Source organism: Oppia nitens, unplaced genomic scaffold (assembly GCF_028296485.1).
Source record: "Oppia nitens isolate AA-2021 unplaced genomic scaffold, nextdenovo-longstitch-racon4-pilon3 scaffold1_pilon_pilon_pilon, whole genome shotgun sequence".
Classification (NCBI taxonomy): Eukaryota; Metazoa; Arthropoda; class Arachnida; order Sarcoptiformes; family Oppiidae; genus Oppia; species Oppia nitens.
In genome coordinates, this window is record NW_026533199.1 from 12,090,612 (window position 1) to 12,107,500 (window position 16,889).

The window sequence follows — 16,889 nt, forward strand, 5'->3', positions numbered from 1 at the left end:
GTCGGTAATCGCTGATAACTACCACTACTACTACTATGGGACAGTCAGAGTCAGCAAATAATAATAATAATAATACTGACAGTCAAGTGCTTGAGGCCATCATTTTAAGCAAACTAGAAGATGAGGAACTCATAAAAAGTAAATTTTTAAAATATTAATAATATTGATTATTATTATTAGTGTTTAGTTGTTTTAATATTCAAGTAATCTATTATTATTATTGTTATTATTAAACAATCGAGCGCTGTCAACTAGTGGAGCTCCGGGAGTGTAAAAAATGGGACCTACGAGAGGCACTGGTCAATATAGTTACCGGCACCGATATGTCACACCAAAACTTGCTAGACTTGAAAACACTACTAATAGACTATGAACGAGACAGTGGACAGTCGATATACGATGGCTACGATATCAGTCAGTTCCTACTCAATACAGTCAACGATGTGTCCAAACTGGTACTGTGTGTAATCCGGGCACTGGGAGGTCAGCTATCGATGCGAGACATAGACTCATATTTTGCCGATCATTTGGTCTGTATTTGTATGAAATATGAGAATAAAAAACAATCATCGATGATACTCTATGACCCGACTGTCCATCAACTGGATCCAGAAGCTCAGTTGACACACCAGACAGTCGACGATAGACTGGTATGCGTTCGTATCCAACGCGACAGTAATTGTTTGTGGAGTGCTGTTAGCCTATCAATACACGGTTCGGATAAATATATGGAATCCCTGCGCCTGTTGACAGCATCGACACTATTGGACTATAGACAGTCGTTTGAAAAGTCATACAAATCGTCGGACATTACCTACGATGAACTCGTTGACAAAGCGGTAACACTTGGGGAATGGGATCACGAGCTGCACATACAGGCACTGTCGCTGGCATTGCACCGACCTATCTATATGTATAGTTCGTTTGGATCGCTGGTCGAACCCTATCGGCAGACCTATGATCAGCTCCGGGAGTCGTACGAATCGATGTTTGTCTACTATCATATGAGATTTTTAGCTGATAGTAGCTGTAAGGATGAGATACCGGTGCTGTTGTATTATAACGGTTTCGGTCACTACAGTCCTATACTGGTTAAGCGTGAAGATGTTTGGCCATTGAAGCCGTTCACTGAGATTATGAAACCAATGTTTTAATAATTTAATTACTAATAAATTTTATTATAAAACTATATACTAAAAATCTAAAATAAGTAAAAAATAAATAAATAAAATAAAACTATAAAACTATAAAATTTTTAAAATACTAAATCTAATGTATTATTATTGTGAATTAATTAATATTTAATAATAATTTTTTTTAAATTATGTAATCACTATAATATATTATTTTTCAGTTATTAAATATCATTTTATAATTATTATTGTAATTTTTATTTAAATTAAAATTATTTTTTAAGAATATACTACTGTATTGCAATAAAGTTTAATAGTAATAATAATAATAATGAAAATTTCTATAAATTTATTAATTTATAAAAATAAATATATAAATTTTGATCTACGATTAAATTAGTATTAAATAATTATAATAAAAATATAAGTAATTAATATTAAAATTATTTTCTATCTATTACCTGTTAATTAAGTTGTATTTCTAATATATATAAATATTAATATATTTTTAATCTATTTTTTATAAATTAAACAAAATTTTATCGCGTATTTGATTTTCAATAAAATATTAATGTATTAAATTAATTATCTAATAGACTAATAGTTTTAATGAAGTGCTTATAATAAAAAAAAAGTCTACTTATAATTTAAATAACAAAAAATATTTGTAATATAATATCGTATCTTTATGTTTATATTAAATATAGTTATTTATTGTAATAAAAACTATGATATCATTTATAGATAAATAAAAATTGCACTATTATTATCTAACAATTTATTTATTATCATTTAGTAAACTATTTTTATTAAAGTAAGACTAGTACTTTAATGTATTTAATGTTTGTATATTTTTGTTTGTTTGATTATTTTAACAATTAAAATTTTAAAATAAAAAAATAATAATAATAAATTCAATGCTCATATAATAAATATTACAATTAGTTAAACAAAATGGAAAATTTAAGCGAAAAGTCAAAGAAAACTAACAAAGGTTTGTCTTAAAAAAATGATTTTATAATTAGTATTATTTATTTTATTTTTAAATCAACAAATGTTAATATAAAATACTATTTATATATTTTGATAACTGTTTATATAATAGTAACACAGAAAATAAAAACAGGTGCCATACCTAAGCGGTCATATAGTATAGCATATACATCCTTAATTTTGGGTGATAGTCATAATGATTACCCTAATAATAATAATAATAATAATACCATTGATGATAACGATAATAATGACCTACTGATGCGAGAGGCCATTAAGTTAAGCAAACTAGTAGAGGAGGAACGGCTAAAAAGTATTTAAATCAAAAAAAATATATATAATAATAATTTTTGCTATTAGTAAAAATAATATTTTTGTTAATTATTATTAATTATTTTCATATATATATATATATATATATAATAGAATTAGAACATGAGCGCCGTCAACTAGAGGAGCTCCGGGAGCGACAAAAATAGGATCTACGAGAGTCACTGGCCACAATAGTTACCGGCACCGATATGCCACATCAAAAATTATTTGATTTGAAAACACTACTAATAGACTATGAACGAGACAGTGGACAGTCGATATACGATGGCTATCAAACCAGACAGTTCAGGAACAGTTCGGTCAACGATATGTCAAAACTGATTCTATGTATTATTAGAGGACTGGGAGGACAGGTATCAATGAATGTGGTGGCCTCGTATTTTGCCGATCATTTGGCCCGTATTTGTTTGGAATTTAATCACAAAAACTACTTGAAATTGTATGACCCAACTGTCCATCGACGTGATCCCGAAGCACAGATGACTCACGAGGCACTGGACGATAAACTAGTATGTGTTCATATCAAAGGTGATGGTAATTGTTTGTGGTCTTCGGTTAGCACTTCTATGTACGGCTCCGATGAATACATGGAATCCCTGCGCCTGTTGACAGCATTAACATTATTAGACTATCGGTCAAGTTTTGAAAAGTTATACAAATCGGACATACCCTACGATGAACTCATTGAAAAAGCTGTCACACTTCAGGAATTGGGTCACGCGGTGCACATACAGGCTCTGTCGCTGGCACTGCACCGGCCTATCTATATGTACAGTTCATTTGAATCATTGGTCGAACCCTATCGCCAGACCTATGATCAGCTACGGGAGTCGTATGAGTCTAAATCTATTCACAATCATATGAGGTTTTTGGCTGATGGTAGCTATGAGGATAAGGTACCGGTGCTATTGTATTATAATGGTTTAGACCATTACAGTGTTGTAATGCCTAAGCGTGTAGGTGTGCGCCCGTTGAAGCCATACACCGAAATGATGAAAACTATATTTAATAGGAAAGGTTTGGTACTAAATAATTCAAATTATTTTTAATTCAATTAAAAATATATTTATTTTATTTGTTTAGTAAGCATACCGGTGCCTGAGCCGATACCAATTAAACAACATATTGATAAAAGGGTTGAAAATAACAGTAATAATGATGAAAATTTAAATAAAAAGAGTCAAGGTATTTTTTAATACTATCAAAATAAAAAAAATATAATTTTGTTTTTATTTATAATTTTTATTTGCTAACAATTTTTTCTACTGTAGAAATAGATCTAGTTGATTTAACTGCCAGCACTGGTAGCCGTAAAAAGCTTTCAAAAATTATGAAACCCATGCTTAACAGGAAAGGTATGTATTAATACTATATTATCTATCTGTTTATATATCAAATATATTTGCATTAATAATGTTATATATATATATATTATTAGATAACATCAATGACAACATTGTTAACCTAAAACAAACTGTAGTCGAAACTCCAGTGGCCAACTGTGCTGATAATAATAATAATAATAATAATAATACTAACATTTCCGATTGTATTATTGAAAATGGCCAAGATAATCTATTGATTGGTCAATTAAAATTGGAGCTAGACAACATGCGTCAACAAATTGTTAAACTAGAAAATGACCGAGATAATAATAATAATAATAATAATAATAATAATAATAATCAAGTAGATATTGATTATAAAAAATACGTGAAAACACTTGAGGAAAATAATAAACTATTGAAACAATTGAATAAATTAGAGACACGACATGCAAATGATAAGCGTGTTTGGACTAAACTGATGGCTGAACTAACCGATAGATATGAGAAGCTATTGAAACAATCAAAACAGGATAAATAATAATAATCAGACATTTGTTAGACAAACATAAATTATAGTAGAAAACATTTTTGATAAAAAAAATCAATTTCAATAACCAAAATACAATAATATATAGATTATAATAAACTTTAAATATATTTTCATTTTAGAAATCAAATGAAATACTGAAAATTTATTTTAAAAAATATTATTTAGTTTTATTTATGTTTAAAACTTAATATGTATATTTAATTGAAATAACTATAGCATTTTTAAATACTTAATACAGTATTATATTAGTATTAACTTAATATAACTAAATAATTAATTTTTTATTAAAAAAAATATTACACATAATTATTTAACTAATGTTTAGTAGTATATTAAAAACGCTGTAATATTTAATTATTTACAATATATACTAATTGTACTGTAAATATCATATCAATAATATAATATTAATTTAAATTTTTATAATATCAATAATTAATATTACTTTAGAAGTTTATATTATTGTATTATCAAAAATAATAAGACATTTAATACTTTATATTTCAATAATAAATTATACTTTACACAAGTTAAAATTATTTAATTTTAATAAATTAATTAACTAAATAGATAAACTTTAATATTTAATTAAACAAAATAAAAAACTAAATATTTTAAGGTTTATTGATCAAGGTTATATTATTTTATTTGTTATACATATAAAAATAAGTTATATTTTCATCTATATATATATATTAAGTATTATTTTTAAGTAAATAAACAAAATTCATAAATACATTTACTTAAATTTAGTAAATTTGATTTTTACTACTATTATTATAAATTATAATGTATTAATCTATAAATATTGTAATAGACTAATAGTTTTAAGTAATTTAAGTTAACTTATAAATAATATTAGTGATATTTAATATGATATCATTTAAATATATATATATAAGTTAGTCATTTAATTATAATACAACAATTTATTTCTCATATATTATGGATATTATTAGTACAGGTATATGAATATATTAAAACTGTTTTATTTTTTGTTAGTAATATAAGTACATAATAATGTATTTAATATAATAAATATAATTGTTTTTTTAAAATATTTTATATTCAAATTAAAAATAGTGTTATTATTATAACTATTGTTATAATTGATTGATAAAATATGATAAAATAAAATTAAAAAATAAAATAAATGTTTGTTTTTTAAATAATAATAATAATACATTAAAATAGTTGTCTGCTAAATTATTAATATTAAAAAAATTGTATTAATTAATTTGTTTAACCTACAAATAATATTAATGATAATAATAATATCCATATTATAAATATTTAAGCGGGGTCATAATAATAATCGGTTAATCACACTAATGGGACAGCCACAGTCAAAGTCATCAAAACAAAAACATGCAATTAATGCTATGTTATCAATAGTTATTGATGATGACAATCATAATGAATACCCTAATAATAATAATAATAATAATAATAATAATAATACCACCATTGATGACAATGATAATGATGACCCACAGGTGCGAGAGGCCATTAGGCTAAGCAAACTAGAAGAGGAGGAACGCCTAAAAAGTATATTTTTAAAATTGTTTTTTTTGCAAAAGTTCTCATATAATAGTTATCTAGAAATCTATTTAATAAACTTTTTTTTATCAGTAATTAAACTACAGGAGCTCCGGGAAAGCCTAAAATGGGATCTACGCGAGTCACTGGCCACTATAATACTAGGCCAAGATTTGTCACAGCAAAAATTATGGGATATGAAAACATTGTTGTTAAACTATGAACTATCAAGTGGACAGTCGATATATCCGGGCTATCAAATCAAACACATCCGAAACAGTACGGTCAACGACATATCCAAACTGATCATATGTGTAATTCGAGGACTGGGAGGTCAGGTATCGATGAAAGTTGTGGCCACATATTTTGCCGAACATTTAGTACGGATTTGGATGAAATTTCAGTTTAAAAAACAGCTAATACTCTACGATCCAACTGTCCATCGACTGGATCCGGAAGCTCAGATGAATAAGGAGTCGTCGGCACTCAACGATACATTGGTATGCGTTCATATCAATGATAACGGCAACGGTTTGTGGTCTTCGGTTAGCATTTCTATGTACGGCTCCGATGAATACATGGAATCCCTACGGCTGTTGACGGCATCGACATTATTAGACTATCGGCCAAGTTTTGAACAGTCATATCGGACTACTGAATCGGACATAGCCTACGATGAACTAATTTCAAGGGCAGTCACACTTGATGAGTGTGCTCACGAACTTCACATACAGGCCCTATCCCTAGCATTGCAACGGCCTATCTATTTGTATAGTGGTTCGTTTGGATCACTAGTTGAACGTACCTATGATCGGACATATTGCCAAACTTATGATCAGCTCCGGGAGTCGTATGAGTCTGACTTTGTTTACGATCATATGAGATTTTTGGCCGACGGTAATCGTGAGGATGAAATACCGGTGCTGTTGTATTATAACGGTTCGGATCGTTACAGTCCAGTACTGCCTAAGCGTGTGGGTGTGCGACCGTTGAGACCGTACACCGAAATGATGAAACCCATGTTTAATAGGAAAGGTATGTTTTAAGGCAACTATTTTTTTTAGATAAAAATAATATTAATTTTTTCTCTCTATATATTTAATTGCTAATTACAGTTGTACTACACTGTAAACTATGTTTGGATGATATACCCAAAGATAAGTGTCAACAGTTTACCGGATGTCGGCACCAGTTTTGTACGGTTTGTTTGGCCCAGTATTTCGATAGTCAGATAACTGATGGTAGGGTACATCATATCAAATGTCCCGATGACCAGTGCACCGGTAGTAGTGGTAGTGGTGAGGCATCCTATGAATTGGTATGCAAACTGTTGAGCCGTAAATCGCTGGTCAGATATCATAAACTATTGTTGAAAAAAACTGTGGATGTTATGGACGATATGGTATAATTACCATAAATTAAATAATAATATTAAAATTTATCATGCTCATTTATATTTATTTGTTTGTTTAATAATTTTACTTTAATATAATTAGGCCTATTGTCCCAAATGTAACGACTCGGTTGAGATCGATAACAGTAGACGCTATGGCTATTGTCTGGATTGCGATTACGCGTTTTGCACGAGTTGTCATCGCAAATATCATGGCCAACAGCGCACGTGCACTGAGGCACTGGAAGATCAGGTCAACCGCGCGGTCGAAAATCGCGAATCAGTGGACTATATTCGTACGCATTTCAAACAGTGTCCCAAATGTCAGATATGGTGTGAGGTATGAGTTGTTTTTTGTAACTATTTTTTTGTAAATATTTATATAACTGTATAATAATAAAAATATATTAAAATTATTATACAGTAATTGATTTATATATACAGTATTTATTTTTTTTAAAATTATGATTTAATTTATTTTTTACTAGAAAATTGATGGTTGCAATCATATGCAATGTAAAATGTGCATGATACATTTTTGTTGGCTATGTTTGATGGATATTACCGACAATGAGGAAATACAAATTGGACACTGGTCAGCTAATTGTAGACTATTTGATTATGATAATATTGTTGGTTAATAATAATTCTACTAGATTTTAATTATATTAATAAATACATATTACTATTACTAAAATAATAATTATTTATTTATTTATTAAATAATAAAAATTTATTAAAAAATATTTTTTACATACAAAAATATCAATATTGTAATTTATTTTATATATTAATAATTTAATAAATAATTGAAAAAAATCAATTACATAGGATTCTCATCTATTATAATAAGAAAAATTAATTTTAAAACAAAAATTTCGATAACTTTATCTTATTATATAAAAAAATATTACAATAATATTATTTAGAAAAATTGAAATTTAAAATTATTGAAAATCATCTAGCTAATTATATTAATCTATAAGTCAATTTAATATTATAAGTTTTTACAGTTTTTGTTGTTGTTGTTTGTTGTATGAGATATATAAATATATAAATTATAAATACAATATAACAAATATCAATAATGAATATCAATTATAGAAAATGAATAATAATATTATAGTGATATTATTATTATTTTTTAAAAATATTTTTTATATATTTTAGTCAACATTTGTTTGTATGAGTATTACAGCATAGGATAGTATTAGCGATAAACATGTTATTAGTGTTTGTTTATTGATTGCATACAAACTGTTTGCTGTAAAACACATATCACTGGACATTGATTTCAATAGCAATATAATTGTTAGATTTGAATTATCTAATAAATTTACATTGTTGCTAACATTAGCACTATTATTATTATTATTGTGATTATTATAATTATTAGCTAGCTGAAATTTATTTTCTACACTAGCAACTAATGTTTGATATGTATACGGTATAATATTGCATGCAACTATCAAATAGATAAACTGTACTAGACTATCAAATAAGCTAGCTAGGGTACCTGGTTGATTTTGATTGTTACCAAAATATAATTTATTTAAATCGGTAATTAATCTGATAGTCAATATAATGACAACTAGAAAATTATGTTTAGCTAGCAATCTATCCAAACGGTTGACATAGATTTTCAATGAAACACAATATTGATAAACATATTGTATATGATATTTATCTAGATTTTTGCTCAAATAGTTCAATTGCTGGCCAATTATATAGGATTTGTAGGCTATAAGTCCAGTTAATATCATTAACATATTACTTAGTATCCAAAACAATGGCAATATTATCCAAAAATAATTTGTTAGATCTGTATTGCTAAACAAATTAATTGTCATTAATTGATAGCATAGTTGAATACTAGCGGCCAATACTAGTGTAATAACTACTACAGCAATACCAGTACGTGTTTCGCGCCTATCGGACACGTATTGATGATCGCGACCCAGTAGTAACAGGTCAACAATTTGCCGTCCATTGACTACTAGTATACAATAGGTAGAGTATAGTTGAACTATAGTACCCATGGATGCACAGGTATGTAATAATCTTAGTAATTGTGATTTTGTTGAACGAAATTTTAATATTTCAAAATTAAATAAACTAATCGATAGATCAGTGTAGATGACAGCCGTCATAAAACCCATGACCAGTAGATTTGTTAAAAATTTTATAATGATTTTCAAATTTATTTTAAATTTATTGCTTGAATTATTATTAGTAGTATTAGTGTTATTATAATAATTATTATTATTAATATGATATCCTAAATAAATGCTGCCACTATAGTTGATGTATTTAATCAATATAATTAAGCCATTATTATTTTTATACATTTTTTTTTTGTTTTAATTAATTTTTTTTCCAAAACAATAAGATTAACTCACATTATATTCACTACTAAAATACAAATATATATATATATATAATAAAAATATGAATTAATTTTATTATCTAGTTTATTATCTAGTATACAGTACTAGAAAGTACAGCTTTTAGGTTTAAAAATAAAAATAATTGTATTTTTTGTCATAAATATTTATTAATAAATATTTATTGATTTTGAAAAATCAATTGTTTTATTTAGTAAAATGTTTACATGAAAATATTATTATTATTATAATACAGTAGTAAAACAACTAAATAAACAAATTCAACATTTTATTTAAGTATTAATAATAATATTTTATTATTTTTATAATTTATTAATTTAAATCAAGTTGCAAATAATAAATTTAAAAAAAAATTATATATTAATATAAAATAGAGTCAATTTATAGATATTATTTTAGCAAAAATTTTATTGATTTAATTATAAAATTATTTATAATAAATAAAACAAATATTTAATTATTTAGTTTACAATGTGATTACTATTGGCAACAAATCCTAATAAAATTATTTATACAGTACTTAATACTGTATTTATAAATGGCATTAAAAATAATAATTTTATTATTTTTATTTATTTTATTTTATTTGTATAACTTAGAAACAACGATTATAATTATAATAATGCATTTTCTAGCAATTATATTTTTACTAAATATTTTTAAAATTAATTTTTTAACATAATATATATTAGTTTAAAAACATTGTTTATTTAAGCAAAAATTATTGCGTTATTAATAAACTAAATTGTAAACGTCATGTAATTTATTTTATATATATATTGATAATAATAACAATAAAAACTTTATATCATATATTAAATAATATGATAACAATTTTCCGCTTTAGTAATATCATTGAATATTATACAGTATATACTCTATAGTGTACTGTATTATCAAAAAATAAAACATAAAAATTTAATACTTTATATTGCAATAAAGTTAAGCAATAATAGAAATTTTTTTATATACTTTATACACAATTACACAAATTAGGTAATTTAAATAAATTAAATAAACTTTTAATGTTTTTTTAGACTACTATTTTTTAAAACAAAAAAAAAGCAAAACATTTTTTTAGGATACTTTATCAAGGTTATATTGTTTTTTTAACATGTTTTATATATTATGTAATTTATATATTCAATATATTATGTTTTATTTATGTATTTTTATTAGTAAATAAATAAAACTCATAATTTATAATATTTTTTTACAACGTATTTGTTTTTCATTACCAATAATATACTACTAATAGACTAATAGTTTTTAATAATTTAATTAATTAATTTTCATAATAACAATTATAAGTGTTTTTATATCAGCAAATATGTTGTAGTTTTTATACTGTATGTTATTTATAAGTGAAATGCAAATAATAATAATGAATGTCTACATATAATATATATAAAAAACAAGATATTATTGACATTTTATAATATGATATCTATATATTAAATAAAAACTATGATATCATATATTTTTTTTTTAAATTTAGTCATTTTATTATAATGCAATAATTTATTTTTATCATCTATATTATGGATATTATCAGTTATTAACTGTATATTAAAACTGTTTTTTAGTAATAGGAGTACATGTTATAAACATATTTGTTTTATTTGTTGGAATATTTTATTTAAAATTATTTTTTTTAAATAATAATAAATTCAATGTTCAACTATTATTATATTATATATTAGTTATATTATTATAGTTGAATGAAATGGGAAAAAATAAATCTGAGAAAAAAATTGATAAAAAATCAGAGAAAACTACTAAAGGTTTGACTTAAAACTAATAATAATAATAATAATAATATTAATTGAAAAATGTGATACAATTTTGTATATTATATGTATTGTATATAAAATATATATATAAGAATAATGTTTATTATATCACAAATCTATTCATTTATTATATTAAATTATAATTTACTAAAATATTTGTTATCATTATTGTATAAATTTTATCAAAATATGTTGGCAACAGATCCGGACAATAAATTTATTAATCAAATGATCGATGAAGAAATTAATAATTTAACCAAGTTAGTTTAATTAAATTAATTACAAATTAAAATAATTAATATATATTAAAAACTACATTTTTATGTGTCTAGAAAACCGGGTGCAAGTAGTTTGAATGATGACAAACCTGGAGCTAAAACTAATTGTTCATCAAAAATGTCAACAACAAAATCAGGTAATTATTATTATTATTTAATTAATTACTGTTTTTTAAATATAGTATTTATATTTTTTTTGTTTAAAATATTTAAAAAAAAATTTTTAAAAAAGCTACAAATGATAATAATAATGAAAAAAGTGAAACATTTGTTAATGATTGTCTATTGGCCGATGGTATTGCCAGGAGTATCAGTCCAGCCCAACAACAACAACAAGATACAGGTGCCGTACCTAAGCGGTTATATTCATCGGCAGTGATTATCGGTTCGTCGACAACTAGTTATAGGGGACAGTCGTCATCGGCAACGACGGCATTGAGTTGTTCAGTACAACAACAACAACAACGACCCCAAGAGTCAGCAAAAGTTTTTGGTAACAATCATAATGATGACTACCGTTCAAGTAATAACATAAACACTAGATATAATAATAATAATAATAATAATAACGATTGGTTAGCAACAACATCAACATCATCAACATATGGCAATACTAACACCAACTACAACAACAAACATGATTACAATACCCGATCCAATACTAATACTACTAATAATACTAATTATGATAATTATAAGTCAAACATACCATACGGTGAGGATGTGGCTAAAAACTATGGACAACACAATAATACCATTGATGATGAAAATGACTATCAAGTGCGAGAGGCAATCAGGTTAAGCAAACTAGAAGAGGAGGAACGCCTAAAAAGTATTAATTTTTTGTTTTAAATAATAATAATTTTTACTATTATTAAAAATTAAATTTTTTTTCATATATACAATGTATATATAATAGAATTAGAACATGAGCGCCGTCAACTAGTGGAGCTCCGGGAGCAACAAAAATGGGACCTACGAGAGGCACTGGTCAATATAGTTACCGGCACCGATATGTCGCAACAAAAATTATTTGATTTGAAAAGACTGCTAACAGACTATGAACGAGACAGTGGACAGTCGATATACGAGTGCTATCAAATCAAACAGTTCAGGAACAGTACGGTCAATGATATGTCAAAGCTGGTTCTATGTGTTATTAGAGGACTGGGAGGACAGGTATCAATGAATGTGGTGGCCTCGTATTTTGCCGATCATTTGGCCCGTATTTGTTTGGAATTTAATCATAGAAACTACTTGAAATTGTATGACCCAACTGTCCATCGACGTGATCCCGAAGCACAGATGACTCACGAGGCACTGGACGATAAACTAGTATGTGTTCATATCAAAGGTGATGGTAATTGTTTGTGGTCTTCGGTTAGCACTTCTATATACGGTTCGGACGAATATATGGAATCCCTACGCCTGTTGACGGCATCGACATTAGTAGACTATCGGTCAAGTTTTGAAAAGTCATACAAATCGGACATACCCTACGATGAACTTATTGAAAAAGCTGTTACACTTCAGGAATGGGGTCACGAGTTGCACATACAGGCACTGTCGCTGGCACTGCACCGACCTATCTATATGTACAGTTCATTCGTATCATTGGTCGAACCTTATCGCCAGACCTATGATCAGCTCCGGGAGTCGTATGAGTCGAAGTTTATTCACAATCATATGAGGTTTTTGGCTGACGGTAGCTATGAGGGTAAGGTACCAGTGCTGTTGTATTATAACGGTTTAGATCACTACAGTGTAGTACTGCCTAAGCGTGTAGGTGTGCGCCCGTTGAAGCCGTACACCGAAATGATGGAACCCATGTTTAACAAAAAAGGTTTGATTTAAATAATTCAAATTATTTTTAATTAAATTAAAATTTATTTTTTTAGTAAGCATACCGGTGCCTGAGCCGACACCAATTAAACAACATATTGATAAAAGCGTTAAAAATAACAATAATAATAATAAAAATTTAAACAAAAAGAGTCAAGGTATTTTTTCAATACTATTAAAATAAATAATTTTTTACTATTAATGTAAAAAATATAATTTTTTTCTATTATAGAAATAGATTTAATTGATTTAACTGCCAGCACTGGTAGCCGTAAGCCTAATACTACTACTGATGCTGTACTCGAAACTAATTTGGATAACTGTGCCGATGATGATGATAATGGTTGTGGTTGTGGTGTGGATGATAAAAATGACAATAAAAATAAAATCTACAATTATATTCAGGAAAATCATCTAGATGATAATAGACTAGACAATGATAATGGTGATGATGATGATGGTGATAATAAGGATGAACCTGAAATTGACCTGGATCACAAATTGGAACTGGATAAATTGAACAGACAAATTGCCCAGTTACAAAATGAACGAGATAAATTTGAAAATGATTTCAATATGTATTACAATCAATATACCAGGTCATTGGATGAAAATACAAAATTATTGAAAAGTTTCAATGAATCGGATGCCCGGCACCAGTTAGACAAACAGGAATGGTATCGATCGGTAGCTGAGCTCCGGGAGAAATATGAGATACTGGAGAACGAGTCCAAACTGGATAAGGCTATGATCGATGGTCTTAGGGGACAGTTATTACAGCGTATTGGTATTGGTGTTGGTGGTGTACCGCCGGGATTTGGTAGGGGAAGCATGTTTAGACCTGGAACCGGTATCCAAGCTCCTGGCCTTGGATGGAGACTGGTTTCTAGTAACCAACATAGAGATGTCGAGTCGCTAAATAACAATCTGGATAAGCTGTCTAAAAATAGCCAACATATAGGCACTGGTAATAAATATGATGACCAACATAATTTAATGACTGATGATGAGGATAGTAATAATGGTGCCGACAATGGTAGCAAAAATAATAATAGTCATAAAAATGACACTGATGAAAAAATGGATTGCGATAATTATATGTAAATATTTTTATTGGTAATTATAAATACATTAATTATTATATATGATTATATTTATATGTGTGTGTTTTTTTTACTTAATTAATTAATTAATTGTACAATAATTATGAATCAATTATTTAGTCAAACGATACACATTTCATACACAATAATAATATTGTTTTTATAATCACTATTAAAATTTCAAATTTATTTTCTATTTCTATTATTAAATATGATTGCAATTATTTATAGCAATAAATATTTTTTAAAATTTTGTTTTTTAATTTTTTTAATTCATATAACTATTGTATACTTTCTACTATTAATAATTTAGATTTTAAAGACAATTATTTAAATATAAAATTTTGTTTTTTTAATTATTAAATAATTTAAAAATAAATATCTTAATAGTTATCGAAAAAAATAATAAAAATATTTAACATTATATTGATATTTATTTCATTATATTTTTTAATTAAAAATATTATATATTAAAAATAAAAAGTTATTATTTGAAATAAATATTTTTAAATAAAATTGTTTATTAAGCATTTTTAAATATTTATTTTAGTAATTATTATTTTATAACATTAATATTACTTTTTTAATTACTTAATTAAGGTAAATTATTTGCATAAATAATATTTTATAAAATTGTTAACAACTAGGTTATTATTAAAAATAATTATGTTTTTATCAATTAATAAATCACGTTAATATTTTTATAATTTAAAATGTAAAAAATAATGCCAATTAAGTTCAACTTTTAATAAACTAATAATAAATAATTATTGAATATAAAATAATATAATAATTGGACGAATATTTTATTATCTAACTTTTTAGATAAAAATATTTTAATTAATATAATATTTAAATATTTTCTAATTTATTACAGTTGTATTGTAACTTATTTATTATAATATAAAATATTATACATAGTATTATGTAGTATTAGGAAAACATTAATTTTAGTTAGCAGTTTGTTAGACATTATAAAAATTATTATAACTATTTTACAAAGTAATAAATAAATATGTATTAAATTGTTATAAAATTTAGTTTATATATATAGTGATTATTTGTACTTTGAATCTAACATTTATATATAATAAATATTTTTTAAATATTATTTAATGTTAACAATATAATAATTCATATGATAAACTCAATTGTATTACAAAACAACTATTATATGACATATCCATTAAATACATATACATATACTTGAGTTATAAATTAAAATTATAATTTATTTATCATATTAGTAATCGTTAGATGGGGGGGGGGGAATTAAGTTTCAATATTTATTTTTATTATTTCATTGATATATCATATCAATTAATATTGATGCAAACAAAATACCATTACTACTAAACATTAAAAAATAAAATATGTTTTTAAAATAAACATTTAATTTATGATAATAATATAAACAACAAATTGTGTTTTTATTAATGTAAGTATAAATATTTTTTAAAAATGTTTATAATTAATTAATATGTTTTTATTTGTTTAGTTATGTAACTCTTATTATATATATACCGGTATATTAATCAACAAATTATTAATAACACACTAATAAAACATGGCTTCTGGAGGTGTAGGCGCCGCCGATACAGATAGCGATGCTCTCAGACAACATATACGTGCGATAATTGCCCAAAAAGTTGATGAATATTCCGCTCACGAGTTGGACGACGAAACTACTAAAAAACTGATCAAACAGGACGTCCAACGAGAGATGATATTATGGAAACATAAAAAACCAAACACTGGGTATACCTCCTCCTCCCCCTATTGCTACTACTACTACTACTACTACTACTACTACTACTACTACATATTATAATTGATTTAATTAATTATTTATAATAATTTTCACTATAGAAAGCCGACTAAATATCAAAAAGTCAAACAAAAATTGAAACAATTTATTAATCCTCCCATTGATACCAATGCTATTGAAATACGGAACCGATCGGACCAACAATATCAATTGGCAGTGGCATTGAGCCAAAAACAACAAGTAAATCATCATGGTGATATAAATTGACATATATTTTTTATATCGACAAAAAAACATAAATTTTTGTTGTTTATTAAACTGTTTTTAATTACTGTACAAATTAGATGAACATAAACAAATTGGTGAGGCAATTGTTTTAAGTGAACAATCAAATGTAATTGATAAATATTATCATGGTAGTTTTTAATTTT

The 16,889-nt window shown here is 25.8% G+C and overlaps 5 protein-coding genes across 5 annotated transcripts in view; all 5 read left to right on the top strand.

Moving 5' to 3' along the window:
* Positions 1-87: 87 nt before the first annotated feature.
* Positions 88-1,154, top strand: LOC128951527 (uncharacterized). The gene is made up of 2 exons (XM_054296774.1): positions 88-138; positions 243-1,154. Exon 2 carries the CDS (start codon positions 324-326, stop codon positions 1,152-1,154), a length of 831 nt encoding a protein of 276 aa, XP_054152749.1. The 5' UTR covers positions 88-138; positions 243-323.
* Positions 1,155-2,394: 1,240 nt separating this feature from the next.
* On the top strand, positions 2,395-3,411 carry LOC128951528 (uncharacterized). The gene is made up of 3 exons (XM_054296775.1): positions 2,395-2,439; positions 2,553-3,355; positions 3,397-3,411. Exons 2-3 carry the CDS (start codon positions 2,648-2,650, stop codon positions 3,409-3,411), a joined length of 723 nt encoding a protein of 240 aa, XP_054152750.1. The 5' UTR covers positions 2,395-2,439; positions 2,553-2,647.
* A 2,214-nt stretch (positions 3,412-5,625) lies between these two features.
* Positions 5,626-7,910, top strand: LOC128951529 (uncharacterized). Its single transcript, XM_054296777.1, has 5 exons — positions 5,626-5,885; positions 5,970-6,911; positions 6,992-7,278; positions 7,373-7,609; positions 7,758-7,910. The coding sequence occupies exons 1-5, from the start codon at positions 5,669-5,671 to the stop codon at positions 7,908-7,910; spliced, it is 1,836 nt and encodes a 611-aa protein (XP_054152752.1). The 5' UTR covers positions 5,626-5,668.
* A 3,484-nt stretch (positions 7,911-11,394) lies between these two features.
* LOC128951906 (phospholipase D C-like) lies at positions 11,395-14,691 on the top strand. The gene is made up of 8 exons (XM_054297207.1): positions 11,395-11,458; positions 11,670-11,727; positions 11,800-11,882; positions 11,978-12,268; positions 12,326-12,577; positions 12,665-13,588; positions 13,644-13,745; positions 13,820-14,691. The coding sequence occupies exons 1-8, from the start codon at positions 11,401-11,403 to the stop codon at positions 14,689-14,691; spliced, it is 2,640 nt and encodes an 879-aa protein (XP_054153182.1). The 5' UTR covers positions 11,395-11,400.
* A 1,338-nt stretch (positions 14,692-16,029) lies between these two features.
* The window catches only part of LOC128951915 (E3 ubiquitin-protein ligase RNF14-like), a 4,548-nt gene continuing 3,688 nt past the window's right edge, over positions 16,030-16,889 (top strand). The window contains exons 1-4 of the mRNA XM_054297217.1: positions 16,030-16,128; positions 16,189-16,448; positions 16,560-16,711; positions 16,803-16,874. Of these exons, the coding sequence (XP_054153192.1) occupies positions 16,258-16,448; positions 16,560-16,711; positions 16,803-16,874 (415 nt within the window). The 5' untranslated portion in view covers positions 16,030-16,128; positions 16,189-16,257. The remainder of the gene's footprint in view (positions 16,129-16,188; positions 16,449-16,559; positions 16,712-16,802; positions 16,875-16,889) is intronic.

Bases quoted from the DNA above. Each gene is read 5' to 3' on its own strand.
- LOC128951527 (XM_054296774.1), top strand. From the start codon at position 324: ATGTCACACCAAAACTTGCTAGACTTGAAAACACTACTAATAGACTAT.
- LOC128951528 (XM_054296775.1), top strand. From the start codon at position 2,648: ATGCCACATCAAAAATTATTTGATTTGAAAACACTACTAATAGACTAT.
- LOC128951529 (XM_054296777.1), top strand. From the start codon at position 5,669: ATGGGACAGCCACAGTCAAAGTCATCAAAACAAAAACATGCAATTAAT. The intron at 5,886-5,969 runs GTATATTTTTAA...TTTTTTTATCAG, and splicing joins AGAGGAGGAACGCCTAAAAA to TAATTAAACTACAGGAGCTC. The intron at 7,279-7,372 runs GTATAATTACCA...TAATATAATTAG, and splicing joins TGGATGTTATGGACGATATG to GCCTATTGTCCCAAATGTAA.
- LOC128951906 (XM_054297207.1), top strand. From the start codon at position 11,401: ATGGGAAAAAATAAATCTGAGAAAAAAATTGATAAAAAATCAGAGAAA. The intron at 11,459-11,669 runs GTTTGACTTAAA...TGTTGGCAACAG, and splicing joins ATCAGAGAAAACTACTAAAG to ATCCGGACAATAAATTTATT. The intron at 12,578-12,664 runs GTATTAATTTTT...TATATATAATAG, and splicing joins AGAGGAGGAACGCCTAAAAA to AATTAGAACATGAGCGCCGT.